The sequence below is a fragment of the Diabrotica virgifera genome, chromosome 5 (assembly GCF_917563875.1).
Source record: "Diabrotica virgifera virgifera chromosome 5, PGI_DIABVI_V3a".
Classification (NCBI taxonomy): Eukaryota; Metazoa; Arthropoda; class Insecta; order Coleoptera; family Chrysomelidae; genus Diabrotica; species Diabrotica virgifera.
The window spans coordinates 107,087,215-107,112,641 of NC_065447.1; the positions used below are offsets into that span (position 1 = coordinate 107,087,215).

Here is a 25,427-nt window from a genome sequence, read left to right on the forward strand (position 1 = left end):
AAAAACGACTACAACTAGAGGAAAATGTATTGGTTCATGAACAAAAACTCCAAATTAAGTCTATACAATAAATTATTATTGTATAAGTCTATCCTAAAGCCAGTTTGGACTTACGGTATTCAGATATGGGGTACTGCATCTAATTCCCATTTACTGAAACTTCAGCGTTTTCAATCAAAAGTCTTGAGACATATTACCAACGCACCGTGGTATGTGCCTAATTATGTTATACATCGAGACCTTCAGATCTAAAACATTAAAGACACCGTTGTCTCACTCAGTGGAACCTACAAAAATAGACTACTGAAGCATCCAAATACGCTTGCGCAAGACCTACTTAAGCGACCGAGGAGAGGAAGACTAAACCGCCGTGACCCATTAGACCTTTCTGTACCTGTAATTACTGAAACGTAGACTATATAATTTAACGTGTGTGTATTTTAACTATTGATGTTTTTTTATATGTTCGTAAAATATGTCTTTGTAAATTGTTATTTAGATCTCAGATATTTTTATCAGAAATGTATCGCAAAGGATTTTCATCACTGGATGGATTTCCACTATGTTAATGTGATAAACCTATTGCTTATTGTTTTTTTTTTAATTGTAAAAACAGATTGCAGTAAATAAAGGATGTTTAAAAAAACTCTCTCTCAATATATAAAGTGCAAAGAATGTAATGGTGACATTGTATTTACACAACAAAAAGACAGAGGTATTCGATTCAAAATGGGTCAAGTTTTGTGGGAGAAAATTTATTGAATCTTCAGCTTCAATAACTAAAAATGTGTACGAAATGACTTAAAGACTAGTATGTGACGAGAATTCTTGGTTTAGTGTATAATGGCCTAAAAAGGTTATTGAGTTTGATGAACATATCGTGGGCTTACTGGAAAAATCCACTACATTTTTTTCAATTTAACGTAGATAAAACAGTAGCATTGTCCTATAAAGGAGCTCTTCAACCCTTACCTCTTCATAACAGCCAGATCAGTATCGTTGATTCTGTAAAGTTTCTTGGTATTTTTTTAGATAGCAATCTGAAATGGTCCCTTCATATTGATGTGTTAAGCAAGAAACTATCCTCAGCTTGCCTTGTAATAAGGTCTGTTTCGAAGGAAATGAATTTAGCCTCTTCCAAAATAACATATTCTGCTTTGTTCGAGTCACATCTTCGATATGGTCTCCATTTTTGGGGTTCTGGTACGGCTGCCCAATCTGATGTTATTTTTAAATTACAAAAAAGAGCAATAAGATATCTGTTTGGCCTCAGAAGAACAACACATTGCAGAAGCTACTTCAAAGATCACAGGATTCTAACACTACCTTCTTCATATATTTTAGAAACTGTTTGCTTAATTCGTAAACATCTACATGTCTTTCCAGCAAGACCTAGACATGACTATTCCACCAGAAATTCTACCTTTGACATCTATTTACCGATCCCGTCCAGTGAGTTAGTAAAGAAATCTATATTATATTCTGCAAAAAAACTTTACAACCATCTCCCTCTACAACTTAAATCTGCAACATCTTTCCCCAAGTTCCGTAAAATGACTAAAGCCTATTTATCTGAAAGACCATATTATTCAACAGCAGAGTTTCTTAACCAATAACTAAGAAAGTACAGTATTCTTATTTATAAGTATAATCTTAATCTATATTTGAGTGTCATATGCAGCAGCTTAACTTAACTTATTAAATTTCTTAAGGTAAGTTATGCAAATTGCAATTTTTTTTTAAATTTTGCAATAGATTGTTACTGTTTTTTTTTATTTCTCTTCATTATTTTTATTTATATAGACGATCTATATCATTTTAGTAAATTGTATTTGTTATTCGTTATTGTTCTTATTTATGATTCTTGTAAGCTTTGTCTATAAAATTGTTAAATTTTTCATGACAATAAAGCATATTTCTATTCTATTCTAATTCTGACATTTCAATACCATTAAATCCACAAACATTAATATGTTAACAGGAAAAAACGTATATCTCCAAATTCGTCATCCATCGTGCTCAAATCGGTACATTCAACAACAAAGAAAATCAACTAACTCCATCGTTTTCCAAGTTTTCACGAATAAAATAATGTTTTTCCAAATATTTTTATGTACATGTATGTGTACACCACCTGTGGTTAACATCCTTCAAAATCATATCCAGGTGCTTCTTTTCATGAGCATTTTTCAGTCACAACTGATATAAAAAAAGGTAAGTCCGTGATAATATACATTTATGACATTTATTCTAACATGACATTTTAGTTAAATCTGACAGTTGTCACATTTTATTTGCAATTTGGCATAAAAAAAATCAATTGTGTTTATTGCATTTATAGAATGGTATTTTCTTTGATTTGTATAGTCTTATACATTGTACAGATTATATTAGTAGATAATACTATATAATTCGTAAATATTTTTTTTCGATTATAGCGCCACCTATCGACGACTAGAATAAATGTTATAAATGTCTGTAATCACAGACGTGCCTTTTTTCTGTCACATACAATTTAATGCGTTAGAAAGAAATCGAAAAACTGACGCACTGAAAGATGCCTATGAGAAAAAGAATACCAAAACTTGAACAGTCAGTGTACTTGATTTTTAAGAGGTAAGCCATAATGTATAATAATGTTTATGTCAAATAATGTTTACATCTATATACCGGTGAGCATTTTACTACCCGTAATTTGCCGTGTCGGACGTCTGCGCTGGATGGGCCATGTTGAACGGATGTTGGAGACCGAAACACCAAAACATATAATGAGGCAAGCACCAGTAGGGAGAAGGTCAAAGGGAAGACCTAAACTTAGATGCACGGAACAAGTAGAACAAGATCTGAAAACACTTGAGATTACCCACTGGAAGAACAAAGCAAGGAACAGAACAGAATGGCGGAAAATCCTAGAACAAGTCAGGACACAAAAAGGGTTGTCGAGCTACTGATGATGATAATTTGCCGTGTAAAGAAAGGAAAAGTAGGGATATCAGTAAAATATTTGCGCCTACGCTCTTAAGTCTCACACATTGCATTGCAATATTTGCACCGTTGGAATTTTAAACAAATTTGTTACAGGAAGTCAGAGAAGTGTGCATCTTTTAAAAGAAGCTCCCTGCAGTGGTAAAAAACAACTAAAAATGCCAATTTTTTTTTAAGAATTAAAAATCGTCTTTTTTCCGATTTATAAAGTAAAAGTGCCCTTAAATAACTTACCTTAACGTTGCAAATTTCTGTAAGTCCGTTTAAAAAGTCATTATCAACGAAGGTCTCTAACATACTAGAAACTAATAAATTTATCCAAGATTGATGGCTAACATTCCGCCGTGGACACCAAAGTTCGTCGGAGTCAAGTTTTTCTATAAATCTATTTACATCAACTTTAACTCTCTGAGATGAGGAGGAAGATGTCGGATAAAATGGAATTATGTCATTCTTGTTTATAGGACCGTAACCGAAGTCAGCACCTTCACCTGAAAATGACGTTGTGTTAGACTCGCAACCTAGTGTTACAAAAAGCAGTGTGTTTATTATAGGATTTTCACTTATAATTACACAAGAGCTCTGAAATTACCGATTTATATACCGAGTGACACTTTGACAGTTTTAATTTCCCGACCAGAAGGGGAGGGAAATTATGTCACGAGGGCAATACAAATCGGTAGTTTTAAAAGCTCGAGTGTAATTTGGTAAGATTATTTCATGAAATAAACTGTATTTTTAAATCATTTTAGCTAATTTTTATTGATATCTTCTTCTGAATATTTGCTAAACCTATTTATGGTGTTGACTTTGACAAGTTTTAAAACATTAATTATGATTAATGTCATTGATAGGTCTGGATCCCGCGTATGAAAAAAAGTTGATTAATAGCAAGCTGAAAATTTATTAATAGCTTAAGGGTGTCTAGTCGGACAAACTTTGATATATGAGAACACTGGAACAGGAAAAGTTTTAATTATGGAACAGGTTAAAAATTTGGAACGGTCAGACCACGAAAACGGCACATTTTGTCCGACAGAACAGACTTAAACTCTCCGAACAGAGATTAAACTCTCATGCAAAAATCAGACTGCTATTTATCACCAAATGGTCATTTTAATGAGTGGAACATGTAGAATATGTCAAATGACAGGAATTATGACAGGTGATAGATAGCAGTCTGATTTTTGCATGAGAGTTTAATCTCTGTTCGGAGAGTGTAAGTCTGTCCTGTCGGACAATATAAATGTGCCGTTTTCGTGGTCTGACCGTTCCAAATTTTTAACTTGTTCTACAATTCAAACTGCCCCTGTTCCAGTGTTCCAATATATCAAAGTTTATCCGACTAGACACCCATAAAGCTACAAATTTTCAGCTTGCTATTAATCAACTTTTTTTCATACGCGGGATCCAGACCTAGAATGTTTATTTAATTTTAAAATTGCGTATCAAGGAAGGCATCTGACATGCTACTTGACGACGGGAAATTATCAAAAAAAATCAACATTAATGTCACAAGAGAGTGAGAATAAATTGAAAATAATGCGACAATTTTTCGAAAACTTTTTCCCTGGCAATAGACACGAAAGCCCGCAGGGCTCGAATGACTATTGCTGAATGGAAACAAGTTTGAGAAACAAATTGGAGCATTATTTTATTATTCATTTTTACTATCGTGTGATATTCTAAAAATAATTTTTTAATACTTACATAAAAAATTATGTCTTTGTAAATAAACATTCAGTGACATTTATCACAATTAATGTTTTTCAACTTGTAGCCGGGGGAGATTGGAATGCGAAACACACACATTGGGGCTCAAGACTCATAACAACAAAAGGTCGTAACCTTTTAAACGCAATGACCGACAACAACTATGATTGCCACACCAACGGAATCCCTACTTACTGGCCAAGTGACCCCAGAAAACTTCAAGATGTGCTAGACTTTTACATAAGCAAAGGAGAATCAAAGGAGAAACAACTGTCTAATAAAATCCAGCTATGGTCTCTCATCTGATCATACACCAGTTATTATGAACAAGAGTACCACAGTTATAAACAACACACCCCCTCGTCGACTAGCGTCAAAAAACACCAACTGGGCAGATTTCCAACACTACCTAGAAGAAAACATTAATCTTAATTTGCGAATCAAATCTCCACACGAGATAGATACAGCAGCTCAATATTTCACCACCCTTGTACAAGAAACGGCATGGCAATCTACACCACGAACTGAACGCAGACCGACACATACAACAAATGTTCCCCTACACATTCGGCAACTCATTGCTGAAAAACGTCGTGCGAGAAGAAACTGGCAAAGATCTAGAAACAACATAGATCAACATTTATACAATAGACTACGTAGACAACTTGGAGTAGCCATCAAAGCTGCAAACAACGAAACCTTCGAATATTACATTACAAACCTTACAGCAAATGATCAGACGCTATGGAAGGCGACTAAGAAGCTCAAAAAACCATACACAACTATTCCTCCCCTCTATAAACCAAATGGTGAATGGGCTCGTTCCAACAAATAAAAAGTGGACGTCTTTGCTGAACATCTTACGAGTGTATTTCAAACCGAGCCACCAGACCCTGATGAAAAAGTGGAAGAACTAATTAGCGCAGCATGTCAAATGTCCCTTCCAATCAAAAGTTTTACTCCTATAGAAGTCAAGAAAGAAATAACCAAACTCAACTCACTAAAAGCTCCAGGTTATGACTTAATCTCTGCACAAGTACTAAAAAAACTTTCACGTAAGGCCATTATTATGCTAACAGTAATATTTAATCGAATGCTAAGCTTATCATACTTTCCAAAAATATGGAAATTTGCAGAAATCATAATGATCCTTAAACCAGGCAAAGCGCCCAATGAAGTAACATTTTATCGACCCACCAGCCTACGCCCAATCGTAAGCAAAGTTTTTGAAAGATTGCTGCTACAAAGAATATACACAGATCATGAATTCCTAACATTACTACCAGAACATCAGTTTGGTTTTCGAGAAAATCACTCTACTACACAACAAGTACATCGAATAGTAAATGAAATATCAAAAACTCTCGAAGAAAGGATGCAACGCTGCATTCCTAGATATCTCACAAGCGTTTGACAAAATTTGGCACAGAGGTCTGCTTTACAAAGTAAAATTAGCACTATCTATTTAGTAACTAGTTCCTCCTAATCAAATCCTATTTATCAAATAGATATTTCTCTGTAAAATTCAAAGACCAACAATCTACCCTCTGTCCTATTAACTCCGGAGTTCCTCAAGGTAGTGTTCTCGGGCCGCTGCTTTTCTCACTCTACACAGCCGATATACCAGAGTCTCATAATACTGCGATCGCTTCCTTTGCTGATGACGTAGCAATACTAGCTGTAAATGAAGATCCCATACAAGCCTCACAAGACCTGCAACACCATCTGGACATACTCAGTGAATGGTAACAAAATGGCGAACAAAAGTAAACAAAACAAAATCATCTCAAATAACGTTTACCAACCGCCACAATACATGCCCACCTGTAAGAATGGAAAATGTACGAATACCAACAGTAACAGACGCTAAATATCTTGGCCTCCATCTTGACCAACGTCTTACTTGGAAGAAACATATCCAGACCACAAGAAGACAGCTAGACTTGACATACCGGCAAATGTATTGGCTCCTTGGGCGCAGATCAAAACTCAACATCCAAAACAAAATTCTTCTGTACAAAGCAATACTCAAACCTATTTGGTACTACGCCTCTAGGGCTGTGCAAAGTCAACATCACTGAATATCATCCAAAGATTTCAGTCTAAAGTTCTAAGATCAATAGTGGATGCACCATGGTACGTAAGCAATCAAACACTTCACGAAGACTTAAATATACCTTCTATCAGAGAAGAAATCCATCGAGCCACGGAGTCACAAAATGAGCATACCATTCACCATGAAAATGAGTTAGTAAGGGAATTATTCCATAATGGTCCTGCCACAAGGAGACTAGATAGAACCTAATACTCTTTTAATGATGTAGATTGTAAATAAACATAATTACATAAAAAAAAACTTGTTAAAGTGAACAGAACAGCTTAGCAAATATTCAGAATTCCACTCGAGCGCTTAAAATTGCCGATTTGTATTGTCATCGCGACAATTTGACATTATAAAAAGTTTATTATGGTTCATTATTTTAAATGTCACAGTTGTCAAAACTAGGAAGTTGTAATTAAACAGAAACAAAATACTTAAAATTTATTCCCAGTATAATAATGTAAGTAGATTATTCCCAGCATAATAATAATCGGATTGGACAGAATTAAACACGTGATCAAAATTCTTACTACACGATTGGAAATTAAAATCATTAAAAAATAATCGCTGAAATTTTTATTTGTGTAGGTTTCTACTGGTCAGAATCGTTATGAATGAAATAATCCCGTAATTTTTCTTCTCGTAATTTTTTTTCTTACCTACAATTTTCTTTCCCTCTTTGGTTTTCAAGGCCACATATAACATCTTACTAGCTTTCCGTATCACCTCTATATCACATTCAATAAGGTATTTCATTAACAAGCTAATGGTGGTGCCGCATATAATCTCAAACGGAGAGTGTCGAACATGAACTAGGTTATTTTCCGCTTGCAAAACTAAAGTTTGTAAATTTATCGGACCTATTTCACCTAGACATCTTGCAGCTTCAAAACTAACCTAGAAGAAAAAGTTTTATGTCCAAAAACGAGGATAAACAAATGGTTTGTCCCAACCAACGAACTGTCAACACTGATGGAATGGCCCCATCCCATTCAAACAGTGAAGCGAGATTGGCGCCAACATACAAGAGAGAGGTCCTAGAGAGACAGAGAATTTGTCAGGTAAAATTTACTACAACTACAATCAGAGTTGCCAGATGTGATTTTATAAATCCCCCATTTAGAAACTGAAATTCCCTCAAAATCACCCAAATTTAAATTTTTGCCGCATTTTAATAAATTAGTAGTCAAATGTAGAGAACACTAAACAAAAATTATACTACTTCTCAACAGAGGGCCCTGGAAATAATTCATAGGTCCTATCTTCTTCGATTATATGAGAGTATAATACACATTTCTATGTGTACATTCGCAAATTTAATTTCCCATGACCCCTTAAAATCATCCATAATTTTTACCCCAAAAAATCCCTAAACCATTTCTGCTTAGAGAAGTTCCCCTATACGCTTTCAAATTACCCCAAAATTGTGAGAAAACACCCCAATCTGGCAACTCTGACGTACCTGACTAGCACTGTCAATTTGTTTGTTTACGAAAGATGGCGATTATCTTCCCTACTTTACCTGATTATCTTCTATCTCATCCTGGCGCCATTAAATTCACTTCATGGCGATTCCATCAGTGTTGACAGTTCGTTGGTTCCAACACAACGAAAAAGTCATGTAATGATCACGTTACTATAAAATAATAAGTTCCAAGGATTATTTTGTTTACTGCGCATGAGCGTGATCGTTACATGACGGTTTTTCGTTGTGTAACAAACCTAATATAATTAACCCTCTAATCGTTATTTTTTAAAAATGGCTTAAAATATCTGATAATTTCTAATTAGGATAATTGAGTGTTAGAATTAATTTCAAGTTCATTTTTTTTTAAATATTATTTATTATAGTTTGACCTCCAGATGAGAAAGAAGACGTCTCTAGACGGTCATAACGGTTTAGGTGTAAAAAATTAGAAGAGGTGTTATTTGAATAGAATAACTAAAGAAATCATTTTTATTGTTGAAATAAAAACAAAACGTAACAAAACATAAAAATAAGAAAGCAAAACAATACAACATTAAAAAAAAATAAACTGTCTATGATGAATGTCGTGGAAGCAGAGGCGTGCGGTCCATGGAAGCGGGGGAAGCGGTGCTTCCCTATACTTCCATATAAGAAAATACATATTATTAATTAGTATTTAATTATCAACAATGTTTCCCTAATCTAAGTAATCTATTATGTAACTAATAGGCATTGAAACATTATTAAAATTTGATCGCATACGAACGGTCTCAAATAAGCACACAATTCAACGATTCAGTCCGGTCCTGACGGAAGCGCATCTCAAAATCGCTGCTTGTTATGCATTTGTCCCGTTCAAAAATTGGTCAGGGTTTAATAACCTCACTCGCTAGTCATGTTCCTTTCACGCGAATTTTGATACGCCTGGAAGCGCTCGTCCGACCGCTTCCGATTCGAAAACGAGATGCGGAGTCTGTTACTGCTGCTATAAGGGGTAGGTATTTAGGTACAAATGGCTCGATTTCAATTTTTTGCTTAATATTTTTACTAATATTTTATTTGACATTTTGAGATTTTTCCTTTTACTGATATTTTATAGTACCTACGACATTTTACAGACGAAGTCAAGTGACACTGCATTTTGTATAAGACAATTTGATGACTTATGATGATTATAAAAATGAGCTGTTTAAAAATATTTGGGATAAAGCTGAAAATATGGGCTTCGAACCTAAAAGAAAAATCATGATGATTGATATTGTCGGCGAAAGAGAGACCTATCGACGATTATACATCGAAATTTTTGATAATATTCTACAACAAATGAATTATCACTTTGAAAATTTTAAAGAAATAAAAATATGTAGAATTATGTAATTTTAATATGTCTATTATAATTCATTAAAATCTCCCACACAGGTATGTATCTATTTAATTCACTACGATTAAATTATGATTTTTTTTGATAATCTAGCTTTGCATTCTCAGTTAAATGTCATTTATAAAACACCTGAAATTAGTGACAAAGAAATACTTAGGAATCGGTTGAATTTTTTGAATACTACTGGTTTAAATCAGTCTCTGTGTGAAGTGGGCAAGTTGTGTGAATTAAGTAGTAGGTACTAACTATCTCAGCTACAAGTGCATCAGTTGAACGAAGTTTTTCAGTATTAAAACGCATCAAAAGTTTTACAATAAATTTTACAAGTGAAGACAGACTTTCCAAGTTAGCCCTATTATCCATTGAAAAAGAGTGCATTTATTAAACAATTATCAGAAAATCCAAAATTTTACGACGATGTTATCGACAAAAAATTTGCATTGGTTGATAAGAGAATAGGACTCAAGTATAAGTAAATAAGTGTCATATTGTTGAAAGTTGTGTGTTATGGAAGGTGATTCGAAATCGGAATATAAAAACAATTTTGAATAGAACTCTTCTTTTTAAGTTTAAAGAAACCAAGCCTGGAGCAGGGACTCGACCCTGAGCAAGCAGTACAGATCGATGATAAGTCACTAGATATACGATATACTAAGTCACTAGAGTCACTAACCTGCATTGATCGGGGTAGAATTTCGTTTGTGAGTCCGTGTATCCAGGACTCCCACATAATAAGCACTTTGCTGATGGAGAGCCCATACAGCGCATCAGAGTGCTATCGGAGGGGAAGTGGATAGTATGAAGCATTGGGGCGGGATGGAATGACGCCCGCTTATAAGAGTAAATCCTCCTTGCCTCAATGAATTTGTATCACCCGAATCTCATTCTCAAGGCGTGTGCATGTCTCTCAGACTGGGTTTAACACTATACCCAATTTTTTGTAGTTCTTGTTTTTAGTCGATATAAGTTAACAGGTAATACATTAGGTATACACTTATTAAGTAGGTATATGTTTTGATCTCGACCCTCGTAAGAAAATATTTGTTAAACCCTTATTGAATCGCTTCCTCTTCCGAGAATGTCACTGCACGCCACTGCGTGGAAGCAGTTTTTTCTAATGTAATACATAAATTGAGATTGCACTTCAAGCAATACACCTGAGTATCAGACTTCTTACAGTATTTATATCTTATCTTTCCAGTTTTGCTGTGCATACCTGGATCATGATATATACCGTCATATAGCACATCCTCTGGTGAACGGAGCGAGTTTGGTCCAGTCCTAGACATAATGGATTTGGGGGTCTTCCCACAGCACGGACTGGTGCGTATTTGCATAGGCCCGCAGCTATTTGCTCGCGAAACAGTGACAAATTGCGCGATGATACACTAGCATACTAGGAATGGCAACGAAATGTACACTTGAGTCCAGGGTTCTTTACCCGTGCGTCATTAATACCTGGCGAGATAAAACACATACTTTTTATCTAGCATCATTGTCTTCCACGCATGAAACTAAAGACAAACCAGATACTGCCTGTTATAGTTGTTCCATTTTATCTTTGCCCATGCGTCATGATTCATTTTCAAACAAATTAAATCAAAACATAAAGTGAAACGTACGTCGAAGTCTATAGTATATAGTAAGCAGTATACACAATGTATATATGTCGTAGGCAAGTATGAAATGCAGGCATTCTTGCAAAAGCCTAGTCATTTTCGCAATGACTAGGCAGTTTGTTTAACGTTTTCATTTTTACAAAATGACTTCACACTTTTAGGCATTTGCAAAACCACCGGCAACGTGAACGTTTTTAGAATATAATTTTGTCAAACGGTAATTTTATTTGGAAACATTGTTGCAATTTAGATTGTGTTTAAAAAATTTATTAAATTTAAATAATTAATGCTATGAAATTATTACACCCAGTGACTCTAAACCTTTATTTTATAATAAGGAACAAATATTATTATAAAAATATTAACTTAATTAATTAAGGAATTTACTGGAACGACGAGTTCATTTCACTAATTTGCATAAATAATAAAATAAAATTATAAAACAATAACAAAAATAAACAACATAACCTAAACTTATATATGATCTGTGCCTAAATTGCAACACTGTTTCAAAATTAAATTATCCTTTCCGACAGTTTTGCAAATGCCTTAAAGTGTGTGAAGTCATTTCGTAAAAATGAAAACATATAAACTGCCTAGTCATTATGAAAATGACTAAGCTTTTGCAAGAATGCCTGATTTCATACTTGCCTACGACATATACACATACGACATATACACATCGACGTACGTTTCACTTTATGTTTTGACTTAATTTGTTTGAAAATGAATCGTGAGGCATGGGCAAAGATAAAATGGAACAACTATATTAAGTAAAGACATATGTTATTTTTATAAGCGCTCTAGAGTCCGTACATCGAAAAGAGATAGGTACAAAAAAGACGCTTGGTGACGTTTCCAGACTTTAAGTATAATTTTTGACGTTTCTGGGTTTGTTTACGTGTCACTGTCAGTTTGTTGGATATTTTGGTCTTTTTTGTCCTGCTTTTGCATTTAGAAGTTGTTTATATTAAACCAACAGCTGTTTTCACAACTCTAGTTTTATACTAGAGTTTGAAATTTTATGGTATTTTCTTTTGGTATTAATTTACATACAAAATTAACCTCATTTACGTTCTTAAGGGGTTTTGTTTAAATTTCCGTAAAAGTGAAATAAATTACAAAAAGAAAATATTTTATTTTCAAATATTTATATTATAACAAATATTAAATTTTAATATCACTCATCATCATCATTCTCTTTGCCTTATCCCTATGCGGGGTCGGCTTCCCTAATTGCATTTCTCCACACAATTCTATCCTGGGTCATATCAATATTAATCCTCTTTACCAACATGTCCTGCCTAATCGTCTCCCCCCACGTCTTCTTTGGTGGGCGGAGGTAAATTCCTCACCAACCATTAAAAACATATAATCCGACAGGTATTTTCCTCACCAAATTTAAAGGTTCATATTAATCCGGCAGGTATTTTCCTCACCAACTCACTCAGGTAATAAAATAAAAAGGTAGATGTAATTTAAGAATAATTATTATGAAAGAATCCGAAATCCGAATATAAAGTCGTTAATTTCCTTACATTATAATAATAATTTATAATATAATAGGCAAAACGTATAATAGAGGAGTCAATGGAGTTTTTGCTTATGGAAAAAATCAAATAAGATAGAACTTTTTATAATTTCATTAAGAAATGTTAAATAAACAACATATCAAAAAGTAGTAGGTACTCCAAAAGTGGGTGCTTCACTTTTTATTAAACAAATGAACTGCAAAATTAATTGTTTTTTAAATGCCGACGAAAATTATAAATTTTAGAAAAAAACTGACTTAAAAATTCTACGTAAAGAACCGAATACAAAGATTTGTCTAATATTAAATCTACAGCTTCTATAATTTTTTTATTTAGAACGCTCAAGTCACCCTTCTCACAAACATTGGCGCACTTTATAGAAGCGTTCAACGCTGCGCGCGTTTGAATTAATTTATTATAAAAATCCACAAGGAAAAAAGCTTTCCTGTAGGCTGTATACCATATAATACAAAAAACGAATAAAATCCTTTATAAAAGGTATATATTTAAAAATCCCTAAAAAGGGCTACATCACAGAACTAGTTTTCGATTGGTTGACCAATCATTTTAGATAAGCACTGATGATGTGTGCTTACAAAATACCTTTTATAAAGGATTCTATTGGTTTTTTTTAATTTATTATAATTTCTTAACCAATTGATCAAACAAAATTTTACAAATTGGAAACGAAAGAAGAATATTAAAGCTATCTTAAGATGAAATAAACAGAAAAAATATCGGCAAACGTACGGTGTGGGCGGAAAGTGAGACGTACATGAATTATAATCAAAAATGGTTTAAAAATGTATAACTAATACAATTTTACCTATAGGACTCTAAAATCTTACTAAACAACTTACTTATTAAATATCTTACTAAACGATGTTTTACTCAAAAAAAAATCAAATTAACGTTTTTAAGTAAATTAGAAGCAATTATTTAGGTTGATGGAACTTTTAAATACTGCACAAAATTTTTTACTTAACTATTTACAATTCATGGACTCAATAATGGACACTTTATGCCATTATTCTTTTGCTTTCAAATAAGTTAGCAAATTCATATGTGATTGCCTTAAATTGTGTCAAAAATTAAACCTTTTTAATCCCAAGAGTGTGTATTCCGATTTCGAAAAAGAGATCCATGCAGCTGTAAGTGAAGTGTTTCTCTCTGCGAAAATAAAATGATGTAGATTTCATCTCGGACAATCATGGTGTAGAAAAATTCAAAAATTTGGATTTTCCTAGATCCATTAAACGTACGTGAATGTTTTGCTATATACTTTAGTTAGATTTGCTGATTACTTAGTGAACAAGGAAAACAGTTCATTACTTGAGCGTACAACCATTGCCTGTGAAAGCCTGCTTAACCATTGAAGCGAACCAGTATGAATACAGTTTTCGGATCGAAAACTATTATTTTTAAACTGTATTATATTAAAAGGGATTTTCGAACTCGCGAGCTAACTAGTGTGCTCCGTACTCAAGTTTAAACGGATTTATTACAATTTTATAGGTGTTTTAAAGTGCACTAAATTATTTTACTTCAAAAATGTAATAAACAACTTCTTTTTGAGAAAATTAAGAAAATTATCAGTTAAAAAAATGTTTACACAAAGTCATCAAAATTTTTTCTGTACAACTTACTTACCTAAAATACATTTAATAACAAGCTTAAACAATATTAAATGTTCAAAAAACTTTTTTTGCGCTCTTATACAGTATGTCTGCGCAAATTGGAACCTATGGAAAACTTCTTTATTATAAATTTTACGAAAAAAAGTTATTCTTGATAAAATGCTCTGCATCGTATAGAATATAGAATCTAAAATGCATCAAATATCAAATATACCTTTGTATTTGAAAATATGAATTTCGCTCAAGGGTAAAGTACCTTAGTATTTGAAAATATCGAAAATTGTTATTAAGAAAATATCTGATGGTTGAATCTTAGGTTTTAGACCATGCAGAACTTTTTATGAAAAATAACTTTTTTTCGTAAAATTAATAATAAATAAGTTTTATATGATTCCAACCTACAGGGACATACTGTATATTGACTCCCCTATAAATTATTATTTAATATTTACTATAATAAGAAACACACTTTACAAAATCCAGTCTAGTCATTAGATTTGACTGATATCTTATTAATAAATTTTCTACATTTTTCAATTTTAGTTTAACTTTTTTATCTTTGATTGGTTTTGCAATATGCAAACTTTGAATTTTAACATACGTATCTACCTGAAATTCTTTAATTTTTTCTAAGAAAATGTATATGGATGGATGCGTATTATAAAAAGATGAATTAAAATGCGAACGAAAAGATTCGCAAGCATTCGTGGTACGAATAACAGAAGAATTTGCCTCTGCCCATAAATATGGGGAGAATATGGCATTTTCGTCTATATATGTTTCAACTAAATAATCAACATATCTATCTAAAATATCATTTTCTGGTTTGCATGACATTAAATCAAACACAAAACAATCTGATACGTCTTCTGGTTTTATATATGTAAGGCCAAAAGTAAGTTTGAGCCACTTGCCTACTTCAGAATCATTTGTATACTCTGATGTTAAACCAAGAGACTGAATTTTTCTATACCAAGCTTGGTGTAGGTGAAATCTACAACCATGTATGTCAGCGTTCGGCCATATTTGGCTAATTGCATTATGTATAGCCTTTTCAAAATCTACAAAAATTTTATTAGGATTAAACTCAATTTTAAAAGCTTTAAAAATTTCTGATTTTAATAAGTAAAACAGATTTTTGTAAGTTTCTGTTTTTTTGTTTGGCAGTAAACAGTATAATAAAAGAATATAGTGCCCATTAATTAGCCCATAAATAGTGAATAATTGCAAATAATATTTGGTACAGTAAGAAAATGTGCCATCCATATATACAAAATTCAATGTGGGTAAAAGTCTTATATTTGATTCACAACTAAATACAATTATCTTACTTTCGACACAGTTTATAAAAAGAAAATTTTCTCCCTTGGTTGTTTTTGGAGCACACTTCTTCACAAACTCTTGAACCTCATCAATATTGCAAGGAAGTCGACCAGGCATCATTTTCCGTCGATAATTATATATATTTTTTCGTATATAACTGACATCAGTTGTAGTAATTGTTTCCGGTAAATTGGTTGCAAGCTCTTGGCGTATAATTTTTGCTGGTTTTTCACTGATATTCTTTTCGGCTTTACGCTTGCAAGAGTTAGAAACAATTTTTCGATCTATCTTCTGACGATCTGGTTCATGATTATGTTGTCGGCTACTTCTAGAAATTGTAAAATTTGCACCAATAGTAAACAATTTCGCACTACAAATTGTTTTATTACACCTCCAGTACACTTCTTCACTTTTTAAAACTTTCATTTTATAAAACTTTCACTTAATAAAAAATAAAATTTTCAAATAGCAGTAAAGGTCTATCGCGATTACTTTATATTAAATATGCCATTGCATATTAAATATGCCAAAATTGTAATTGTGACTAAAAATAAAATACCATAATTATTAACTCATTAATTATTATAGGTACCTACTGTAATCTTAGAGCAGGTAGATAAATAATTCCCTTGAATGCTTTTTTGTAAAATCTACCTGAAATAATCACTTCGATTTTGGTGAGGAAAATACCTGTGGGATTATGGCATACCCTTCCAAACGCAGGTATAAAGATTATTTTGGTGAGGAAATTACACCCGCCGTCTTTGGGCTTCCTCTCCTACTCCTTCCAGGAATCTGCACTTCAACTACTCTTCGTATTGGATGATTATCGTCTCGACGTTGAACATGACCAAACCATCTCAACCTATGCTCTCTCATTTTGGCATCAATTGGTGCCACACCTAGACTTCCCCTAATATACTCATTTTTAATTTGATCCTTTCTTGTCACTCCACTCAGCCATCTAAGCATTCTCATCTCCGCCACATGCATTCGTTGTTTCTCTTTCTTTTTCACTGCCCAACATTCAGTTCCGTACATCATAGCCGGTCTTATGGCTGTTTTATAGAATTTTCCTTTCAGCTTCATTGGAACTTTTCTGTCACACAACACACCGCTTGCTTTCTTCCACTTCATCCATCCAGCCCTAATTCTACTGCATGCATCTCCATCTATTTCTCCATTACTCTGTAATACCGATCCCAAGTACTTAAAACTATTGCTTTTTACAATCAGTTCACCATCCAAAGATACCATTTTATTTGTAGTAACTCCATCTTTAAATGAACATTCCAAATACTCTGTCTTTGTCCTACTAAGTTTTAAACCTTTTCCTCCAGAGCTCGTGTCCACTGTTTCAGTTTTTGTTCTAAGTCTCTTTCACTACTTCCTACTAACACCACATCATCAGCATACATTAAGCACCATGGAATGCTACCCTGTCGTTTCGCTGTTATCTGGTCCAAAACTAATGAGAACAACTTGAAAATGCGAGCATTATCATAACGAAAACTTTGTATATTTACGTATTTTAATTCATAATATGGAAAATTGCTATTATGAAAACTAGGTTAGAATTAATAATTATGTTTTAATGTGCAATTATATCATTATAATTTAAATGTTATGAACTATAACCGTAGTTTACTCTTGATCGAATTTCATACTTTTTATATACCTCGTATAAAATTAATAAAATTTTATATATGATGGTTGCATCATAAATCTTAGAACATGAAGAGCTTTTTATGAAGAATAACTTTTCTTCGTCAAATTAAAAATAAAAGAGTTATAAATGAAAATGTTGTTGGTATCCATAATTTGAGATAAATCTTCAAATATTTTTTTCCATTAGAAGTATGTAATTGCACATATCAGACCATAATTTTTTATACCAAACAATATTATTTCATCTACTGTTGGTTCGCTAAGCTGAGACACAACTAGCTAGTGATTTTAGTCAATAATTTTGCCAATTCGACAAAAAAATAATTTCTAAGTAGTTAATAATTACTAAATAATTAGTAATTTTGCCAATTTCGGCAAAATTCTCAAAAAACAAAAAAATTACCTACTAAAATCACTGACCAGTTGTGTCGAGTTTAGCGAACCGACTAGGTATATTTTAATTTCATGGCAAATGGAACAGTCCATTTATCATAAAGGGGAGGGCGTATACTGGTATAAACCTTTTTAGAGCTGTTAATAAATTATTGCTTTTAAAATATTATACTCAAATTGTATTTTTGAACATCTTATTTATTTTATATAATAATTAAATTTACTATCAAATGGCATTGATATTTTATTAATACTTAATTTAAAATTTAGTTTGACATTCACGAAGTGTCAAACTCAAATGTAAATAACCTATGCTTTGTTTAACAAATCGAAATTTAAAAACGTAACCTACTTCCTAATCAACCGTTTGAGCTGACGTTTAGTGCGTCGGTCGGTAGGAAATAACCAGATCGTGACGTCACATTTTAGACTTTGAGGTCGATTATCTCGAAGACGGTTAGAGATATCGAAATGCCGTTTTCAGATTTGGATTCAGAAGGCAAAACTACATAAGAATCCATCGATACACCTGTTCTAAGTATTGCAGGAGCGGCAACGCAATAACACACAGACTTTTGCAAATTTATAAACGAAAAGTTTTCGTTGATAAATACGGACTAAGTACCGAGCCTTGGTGCAATCCTACTTTCGTCTGTTGTTGATCTGCCCTGCATAAAGCCAAATTGATTCTCGGATATGTCGGTCTCTTCACGTATCCGTCAATCAATTACTCTCTCCCATATTTTCATGGCGTGGCTAAGCAGTTTTATAGCCCTGTAGTTTGTACACTGCTGTATATCTCCCTTGTTTTTGTAGACAGGTACTAGTATACTGCTACTCCATTCGTCTGGTATTTGTCCAACTTCCATAATTATATTAAATAAACCTGCTAGCCACCTTGTTCCTGTGTCTCCCAATGCTTTCCATACTTCCCAGGAATATCATCTGGTCCTACCGCTTTTCCTTTGTTTATTTTTTGAAGCGCTTGAGCCACTTCCTCGTTTGTTATTTTGGTGACCATTGCTGCTACTCGGCTGTCCCATTGCAAAACACAGTAACCGTCATTTTTGTCAAAATCGAGTTTTTTATAAATATGAAGTTGCTGGGTTTTGCTCTACCTTCTGATAGTTTTAAAACTGACATCGGACCATAAATATGGAAGATACGGCATATGCCAAACACAGTAACTGACAGTCTATCGAGGCTTCTCCCAGTGCAAAACACAGTAACTAACAAAACCCATATCAAAACCAAGTAATTGCTAAATAGTTGCTGGGTTTTGTAATGGTTTTTGTAGTTACTGTGTTTCGATTTGAGATATCGTCTTCGATTTATACAGAAATTCCAACCCCTTTTACTCTGTAACCATGTAACGTTGTAAGATATCTTACAAAGGGCCATACGCACATGTCTGCTGATGAATTTATAGCAATATCGAACAAAAAATACTAAGGAACAGAAATATCTATGATTTTCAGGAACTGACTAAACTTGCAAATAACTCTAGGAAAAATGTAGAGGTACTTGAACTAAAAGAGTTTTACTTGTGGCAAAATAAGAAAAGGACAACAAAACTAAGAAAATAAAGGATCCTTTAAAGGGTCTTCTATTACAAAATTTGGTAGAAGTTCTTTTTTCACGAGGAAGTAATTTTATAAAATATAAAACAAATTTTGAGGACAATTATAAGGAATTAGATTTTTTACAAAAAAAAAACACTGACCAAACACGTTTACGCCCAATACGTTAAATATTGGAATCTCATGCGACAAAAAGGTACTTATTTTGGAAAACCTAGTACCATTATTGGTGGAAAACAGACAGTTATTTTGGCAAAGCCTACCAGACTCAGAAACATCTTTACACTTGGTGGGTCATGAACAAATGGATGTCATAGATTCCACTATTTAAATAGAATATATCGGTACGTTTGCTTATTTTGTTTCTATAGTTTAGTTTTCTGCTGTTACCAAACCGATGTATTTGTCTATATAGTTCTTTCCGTTTGTCATTTGAGTAATATTATTTGTTTTTTTTTAAGTACAGATTGTTTATTTTGTCTGTTTTGTTAGTTCCTCATTTTTATCACAGTTTTTTCATTAGGTATGTTTGTACATATTTAAATTCTACATTTTATTATAATAAATATTTTTATATCATATAGTTTTAATTTATTTTATTACAGTTACTGTGTTTTGTAATGGAAAAATGGATATTAATTTTTTTTTAAATTCTATGCAAATTTAGTTTTCACCGGCGATCTCTACTTCTATGGCGGATTATTCCCTTCAATAATATTTTAAAAAATGCGAATAAGGGTTGTCTAACACACCGTCAAATTTTTGTTTGAATTTATTCAATAATTTCTTACGGCTTATACATTTTAGAAAAATTGAATTTTCTCCATTGTTGTAAAAATGCAATTACTGTGTTTTGTCATGGGACAGCCGTACTGTCTCCGTTGACTCCACAGGCTGTCTGTCAAATTCTTCATTTAATAAGCTGTTAAAGTACTTTCTCCATCTCTTTTTGACATCCCTTTCGTGAACTAGTATTTTATTATTTTCATCTCGGATACATCTAATCTGATTAAAATCTTTTGCTTTCTTTGCTCTCTGTTTGGCTATTGTATATATCTTCGTTTCGCCTTCCCTGGTATCAAGTTGATCGTATAGGTTTGAATACGCTTCTGCTTTAGCTTTTGCTACTGCTACTTTCGCTTCTTTTTCGCGACCCTATAGTTTTGAAGATCTGTGTTGGATCTGGTTTCTTGCCACTTTTTATATAATTTTCCCATCTCTTTTATTTTTCCTTGAACTTCGTTTGACCACCACCAAGTCTCTTTATCCTCAAACTTTTTTCCTGACGTTTTCCCCAGTATTTCAATAGCAGTTTCTCTAATTCTACTGGCCATTTTTCTCCAAATTGTAGTAGGGATTCCTTTCATGTTCCAACATATTTTTTCTACTATTCTTTACCTGAATAGACCTTCTTTCTCATCTTTTAGCATCCACCACTTGATTTTTTGTGGTCCTCTCCGATATTTTGGTTTAGTTTCACTTTTTTACTTCGATGTCCAGAACAAGCAGCTTATGTTGTTGGCTCTCTGTCTCACTATTACCTTGCAGTCCTTGCATTCACGTATGTCTTCTTTCCTTATCATGAAATAGTCTATTTGGGATTGATGTTGTCCACTTTTGTACGTAATAAGTTGAGTTTCTCTTTTTAAAGAATGTGTTAACAATCGCCATATCTAGTGCTGTTGCTAATTCAAGCATATTATCTCCAGCTTCATTTGTAGTTCCAAAGCCTAATCCCTCATGTATTGCTTGATATTATCACTAATGATGTTAGAAGAATTTATTAAGCTACTTCAAATGTAGCCGTAATTCTGCACCAAAATTTTAAATTCTATTTATTTTATAACGTCCAATTTTATATACGTGATCGTAGTAATAGCCACTTTCTGTCACTTGGCGTTGCGTGTGATACATTTCCGACTAATTTCGTAAGCTTTACATGATGACGCACGGGTCAAGAATCATGGACTCAAGTGTAAAAGTTATCGAAGTAGATAATGCACATATAAAAAAGGTTAACTGTTTATGATGAAAGTCGTGGAAGCAGTATTTTCCTGGTATAATACATAAATTGAGATAGCACTTCAAGCAATACACCGAGTATCAGACTTCTTACAATATTTATATCTTCTCTTTCCAGTATTGCTATGCATACCTGGATCATGATCTATACCGTCATATAGCACATCATCTGGTGAACGGAGCGAGTTTGGTCCAGTCGAAAACATTTTGGATTTGGGGGGTCCTCCCACAGCACGAGCTGGTGCGTATTTGCATAGGCCCGCAGCTATTTGCTCGCGAAACAGTGACAAAGTGCGCGAAGATACACTAGCATACTAGCAATGGCAACGAAGTGTAAAAGATATCGAAGTAGATAATGCAATTTTGGAAGTCAGGTACAGTCTGTGACAAAGGAATTCCTATATTTGACGCTGCACCAAGATCACGATTTCCTGGTAGGATGACGTTATGATCAGCTCGACTGTAAATTTCAAATCTGTAGGAGAATCCCTACGAATCGAATGGGACAAATAATTTTATGGGGTTTATTAGGCACATATTGGCATAAATTAATATAATATTAATAAAAAATGTAGACGTTAGGATCGATATTTACCGTAAAACAAGTCGGGTAATATTTATTTGCAAAAACAAAATGAAAAATAATTTTGCTATAAAAAATACGTTACAAAAAAACTTGACGTAAACCGTGACAAGAATAAAAAACCGCCGAACGCCGTAAAAATGAGTGGCACATACAATATTTCAGCTACAAAAGAGCTGATATGAGTATTACGTGGCGCGAAAATGTATTTTCATTTTGATGGAAAATAAAATTTTAGTTTTATTTTGAAAGATTTTTTCCATAATATTTGCTAAATTTGAAGTAAAACGCGCCACAAAAGAGTATCTTTGATACAGTTTACATTTTGAGGCTCTAATATCAGCTCTTTTGTAGCTGGCATATTGTATGCGCCACTCATTCTTACGGCGTTTAGCGGTTTTTTATTCTTGTATCAGGAGTTTTTCAAAGTTTTTTTATATATTAATTTTTTTTTGTTTTATGGCATAGACTTGGGTGTCAATTAGCCAGTCACAACTTTTTGTTTTCTATTCATACATAAAAAAGGCAATGAGGTCCTTAGAGTTCCATAGCAAACTCTTCCACAGCTCTCTACTCAGTTCAAAAGCTGCAGCTGGCCGCTATGGACTGTCCAAGTTGCTCACCACATCTTTCCATTATACATCATCTTCTTCTTCTTTTTTCATATGTACATAATATATCAAATTATCAGGATTAAAAGTTTAGAGCTTAATTTTAGTTTCCCAGATAAATTTCATTAAACAAATATTTTTGCTATTCAGAGACAATAGATGGGATACATTGAAAGGTGGAAAAACATTACATTTTATTAAATCTTCGATTAAATTATAGGTCAGTCGTCTATCAAGTCTCTTAGTGATTAGACGTGTTTGATTTAAAAGTCGATTCACTAATTGCCGCAAAAAATACACAGTTTGTTTACCTTTTACTCATTTATTTGGTTAAGTTTTTTGGATTTCTACAAGTAAGTCGATTCATTACTTAATTTGTCCTGGGGAATTATACTTAAAAATCCGACTTCTGTCTGGGACGGATGTCGGGAACTTCACCTGGCGGCGGGAAGCCGCCGCGATCTTCAAATATAAGAATCGAGGATATCAGGGTTCTGGATGGCATGGAACTCGACGATTCAAATGTAAATATTAATCAAGTTGGTTTTCGTGGATTTACAGAAGCCGATAAGAATAATATTGCAACAGGGGACAAAAATCAAGTTTTTCCAGCAGATAATGATAACAATAAAAGCTCATTAACAACAACAGCAAGTAATTTAGACCAGCCAAACCAGTCTTTCAAACGCGATATTTCCATTAATAATCGATTTACATCAAGAGATACAGGTCCGTACTTAATTTTTGTGGAACACGAAGTTTTGAATGTGGGAAGATTGCATCCAATGAGACTTGGTGAAAAACTGTTAGCACTTTCGGAATACGAAAAATCGATCTTAGAAATTAGTAGCGTGGGTCGTAACAGACTTAAAATTGAAGTTAATTCAGGGTTAGTTGCGAACAAATTAGTGGAAAATTCGGTATTCAAAGACAATAAACTGATAGCTTATATCCCTTCACATTTAACTGAAAAAAAAAAAGGTATTGTGAGATCGGTCGATACATATCTGACTGAAAATGATCTTGTTAAAGTTATAAAATCAGAGTGTTCTGTTCGTAAGGTTCAAAGAATGTTTCGAAAAGTAATAAAAGACGGAGTGATTGAAAAAATCCCCCGTCAAATGATAATTGTCACATTTGCAGGGAACAAAATTCCCCAATTTATTTATATAAATAAAGTGAGATGTCCTGTAGACACGTACGTTCATCCTGTTATGCAATGTTACAATTGTCTTCGTTACGGTCACTCTGCATCTCAATGTAAAGGAAAAAAGAAATGCCGAAACTGCGGCAAAGAAAATGATAACGAATGCACTCAATGTGATAACTTCTGCATTTTTTGTAACTCTAATTCACACAACTCGACAAATCGAGATTGTTCAGAGTATAAAAAACAAAAACGAACTAAGGAAGCAATGGCACACCTTAATATTTCTTTCAAAGAGGCCGAAAAAGTTATTGACAATCCTGCCTACACTAGTATTGTTCAAAAAAACAGATTTGCTCCGTTACTGCCATCCACTACTGAATTCCCTTCATTAGTTTCCAGGCCAAATACCTATTCCAATATTGCTCAAAGCTCATCAAAACATTTGCCTTCCATTGCAAATATTTCAAATACTGCAGCTTCTACTAGAAAAAAACGAAAAATACACCCATCGTCTCCTACGCTTATTACCGCTCCAAGCGAATTTAGCTTTTGTGCTAGCCCCGTATTCCAGTTCGGAAACTATAATAAAAATGTATCTAAAAATAACGATGAACATCTTAAAAATGAATTCGCTACTACTTTGAAGGATTCAATCAATAATTTCTTTTCAGACATTCCTGCTCGAAACCCTGCGATTAATAGTTCAGTTCCCTCTATACAAGATGTAGAAAATATAATTAACAGCGTGATTAAACATTTCTTTACCTGAAATGGCCGGTTTAAAAATTGTCCAGTGGAACGCTAGATCAGCGTACTCTAATAAAAACTCTATTACGCAACTTTTTACAGAAGAACACTTTGATATAGCTCTTATTTCGGAAACTTGGTACAAACCTAAGTATGAAATGTCCTTACAGGGATTTAATATTATTAGAAAAGATAGACGTAATAAACGAGGTGGAGGTGTTAGCATAATTATCTCTAATAATATTAAATACAATAATATAGTATTCAACCAAACATTTAATAAAAATATTGAAGTTTGTGGCATTGATATTGATGTCAATGGTACCAAATTATCTGTGGTTAGTATTTATCGTCCAGGTAGCATTGCAGTCACAGTGAACGACTATGTTTCTCTTTTTCAACAAATTCCGCATAATTTTATTATTGGTGGCGACTTTAACGCCCATCATGGAGCCTGGGGCTCTATAAACAATGATCATAGCGGTAACATACTCATGGAAGCTTTAGAATACTTCGACAACTTTATCATTGCAAATGACGGATCTCCTAGCAGAGTATCTGCCCCTGGCTCTCCTCCATCATGTGTTGATCTTACCCTCATTTCGTCCAACTTTAGCTCACAATTCTCTTGGTCTGTTAAAGCAGATACGTATGGCTCTGACCATTATGCTATCACATTTGTGTTACAACAACTCAGAATTGATAATATTAATATTACCCCCATTCATAAATGGTCTATGCGAGAAGCTGATTGGGCATTGTTTCAAACAAAAATTGATAAAGATTTCTCCGAGATTCCGCTTTTCAACAATACTAACGAAATGATTAACTTTATCACCAATTCAATGACATCCTCGGCGAATTCAGCTCTTAAAAAAACTTACCCCTTTTCTCCTAAAAAGGCTCCTCATCCC

The 25,427-nt window shown here is 33.4% G+C and overlaps 1 protein-coding gene across 3 annotated transcripts in view; it reads right to left on the bottom strand.

Annotated features, from left to right (window-relative positions):
• The window catches only part of LOC126885081 (serine-protein kinase ATM-like), a 624,001-nt gene that overhangs the window by 417,144 nt on the left and 181,430 nt on the right, over positions 1-25,427 (bottom strand). For all 3 annotated transcript variants that reach the window (XR_007698275.1, XR_007698276.1, XM_050651504.1), the window contains exons 18-19: positions 7,459-7,696; positions 3,220-3,476 (exon numbers count right to left, since the gene is read on the bottom strand). Coding sequence is in view for 1 of the 3 variants with exons in the window: in XM_050651504.1 (XP_050507461.1) it covers positions 3,220-3,476; positions 7,459-7,696 (495 nt within the window). In the remaining 2 variants the exon portion in view is untranslated. The remainder of the gene's footprint in view (positions 1-3,219; positions 3,477-7,458; positions 7,697-25,427) is intronic.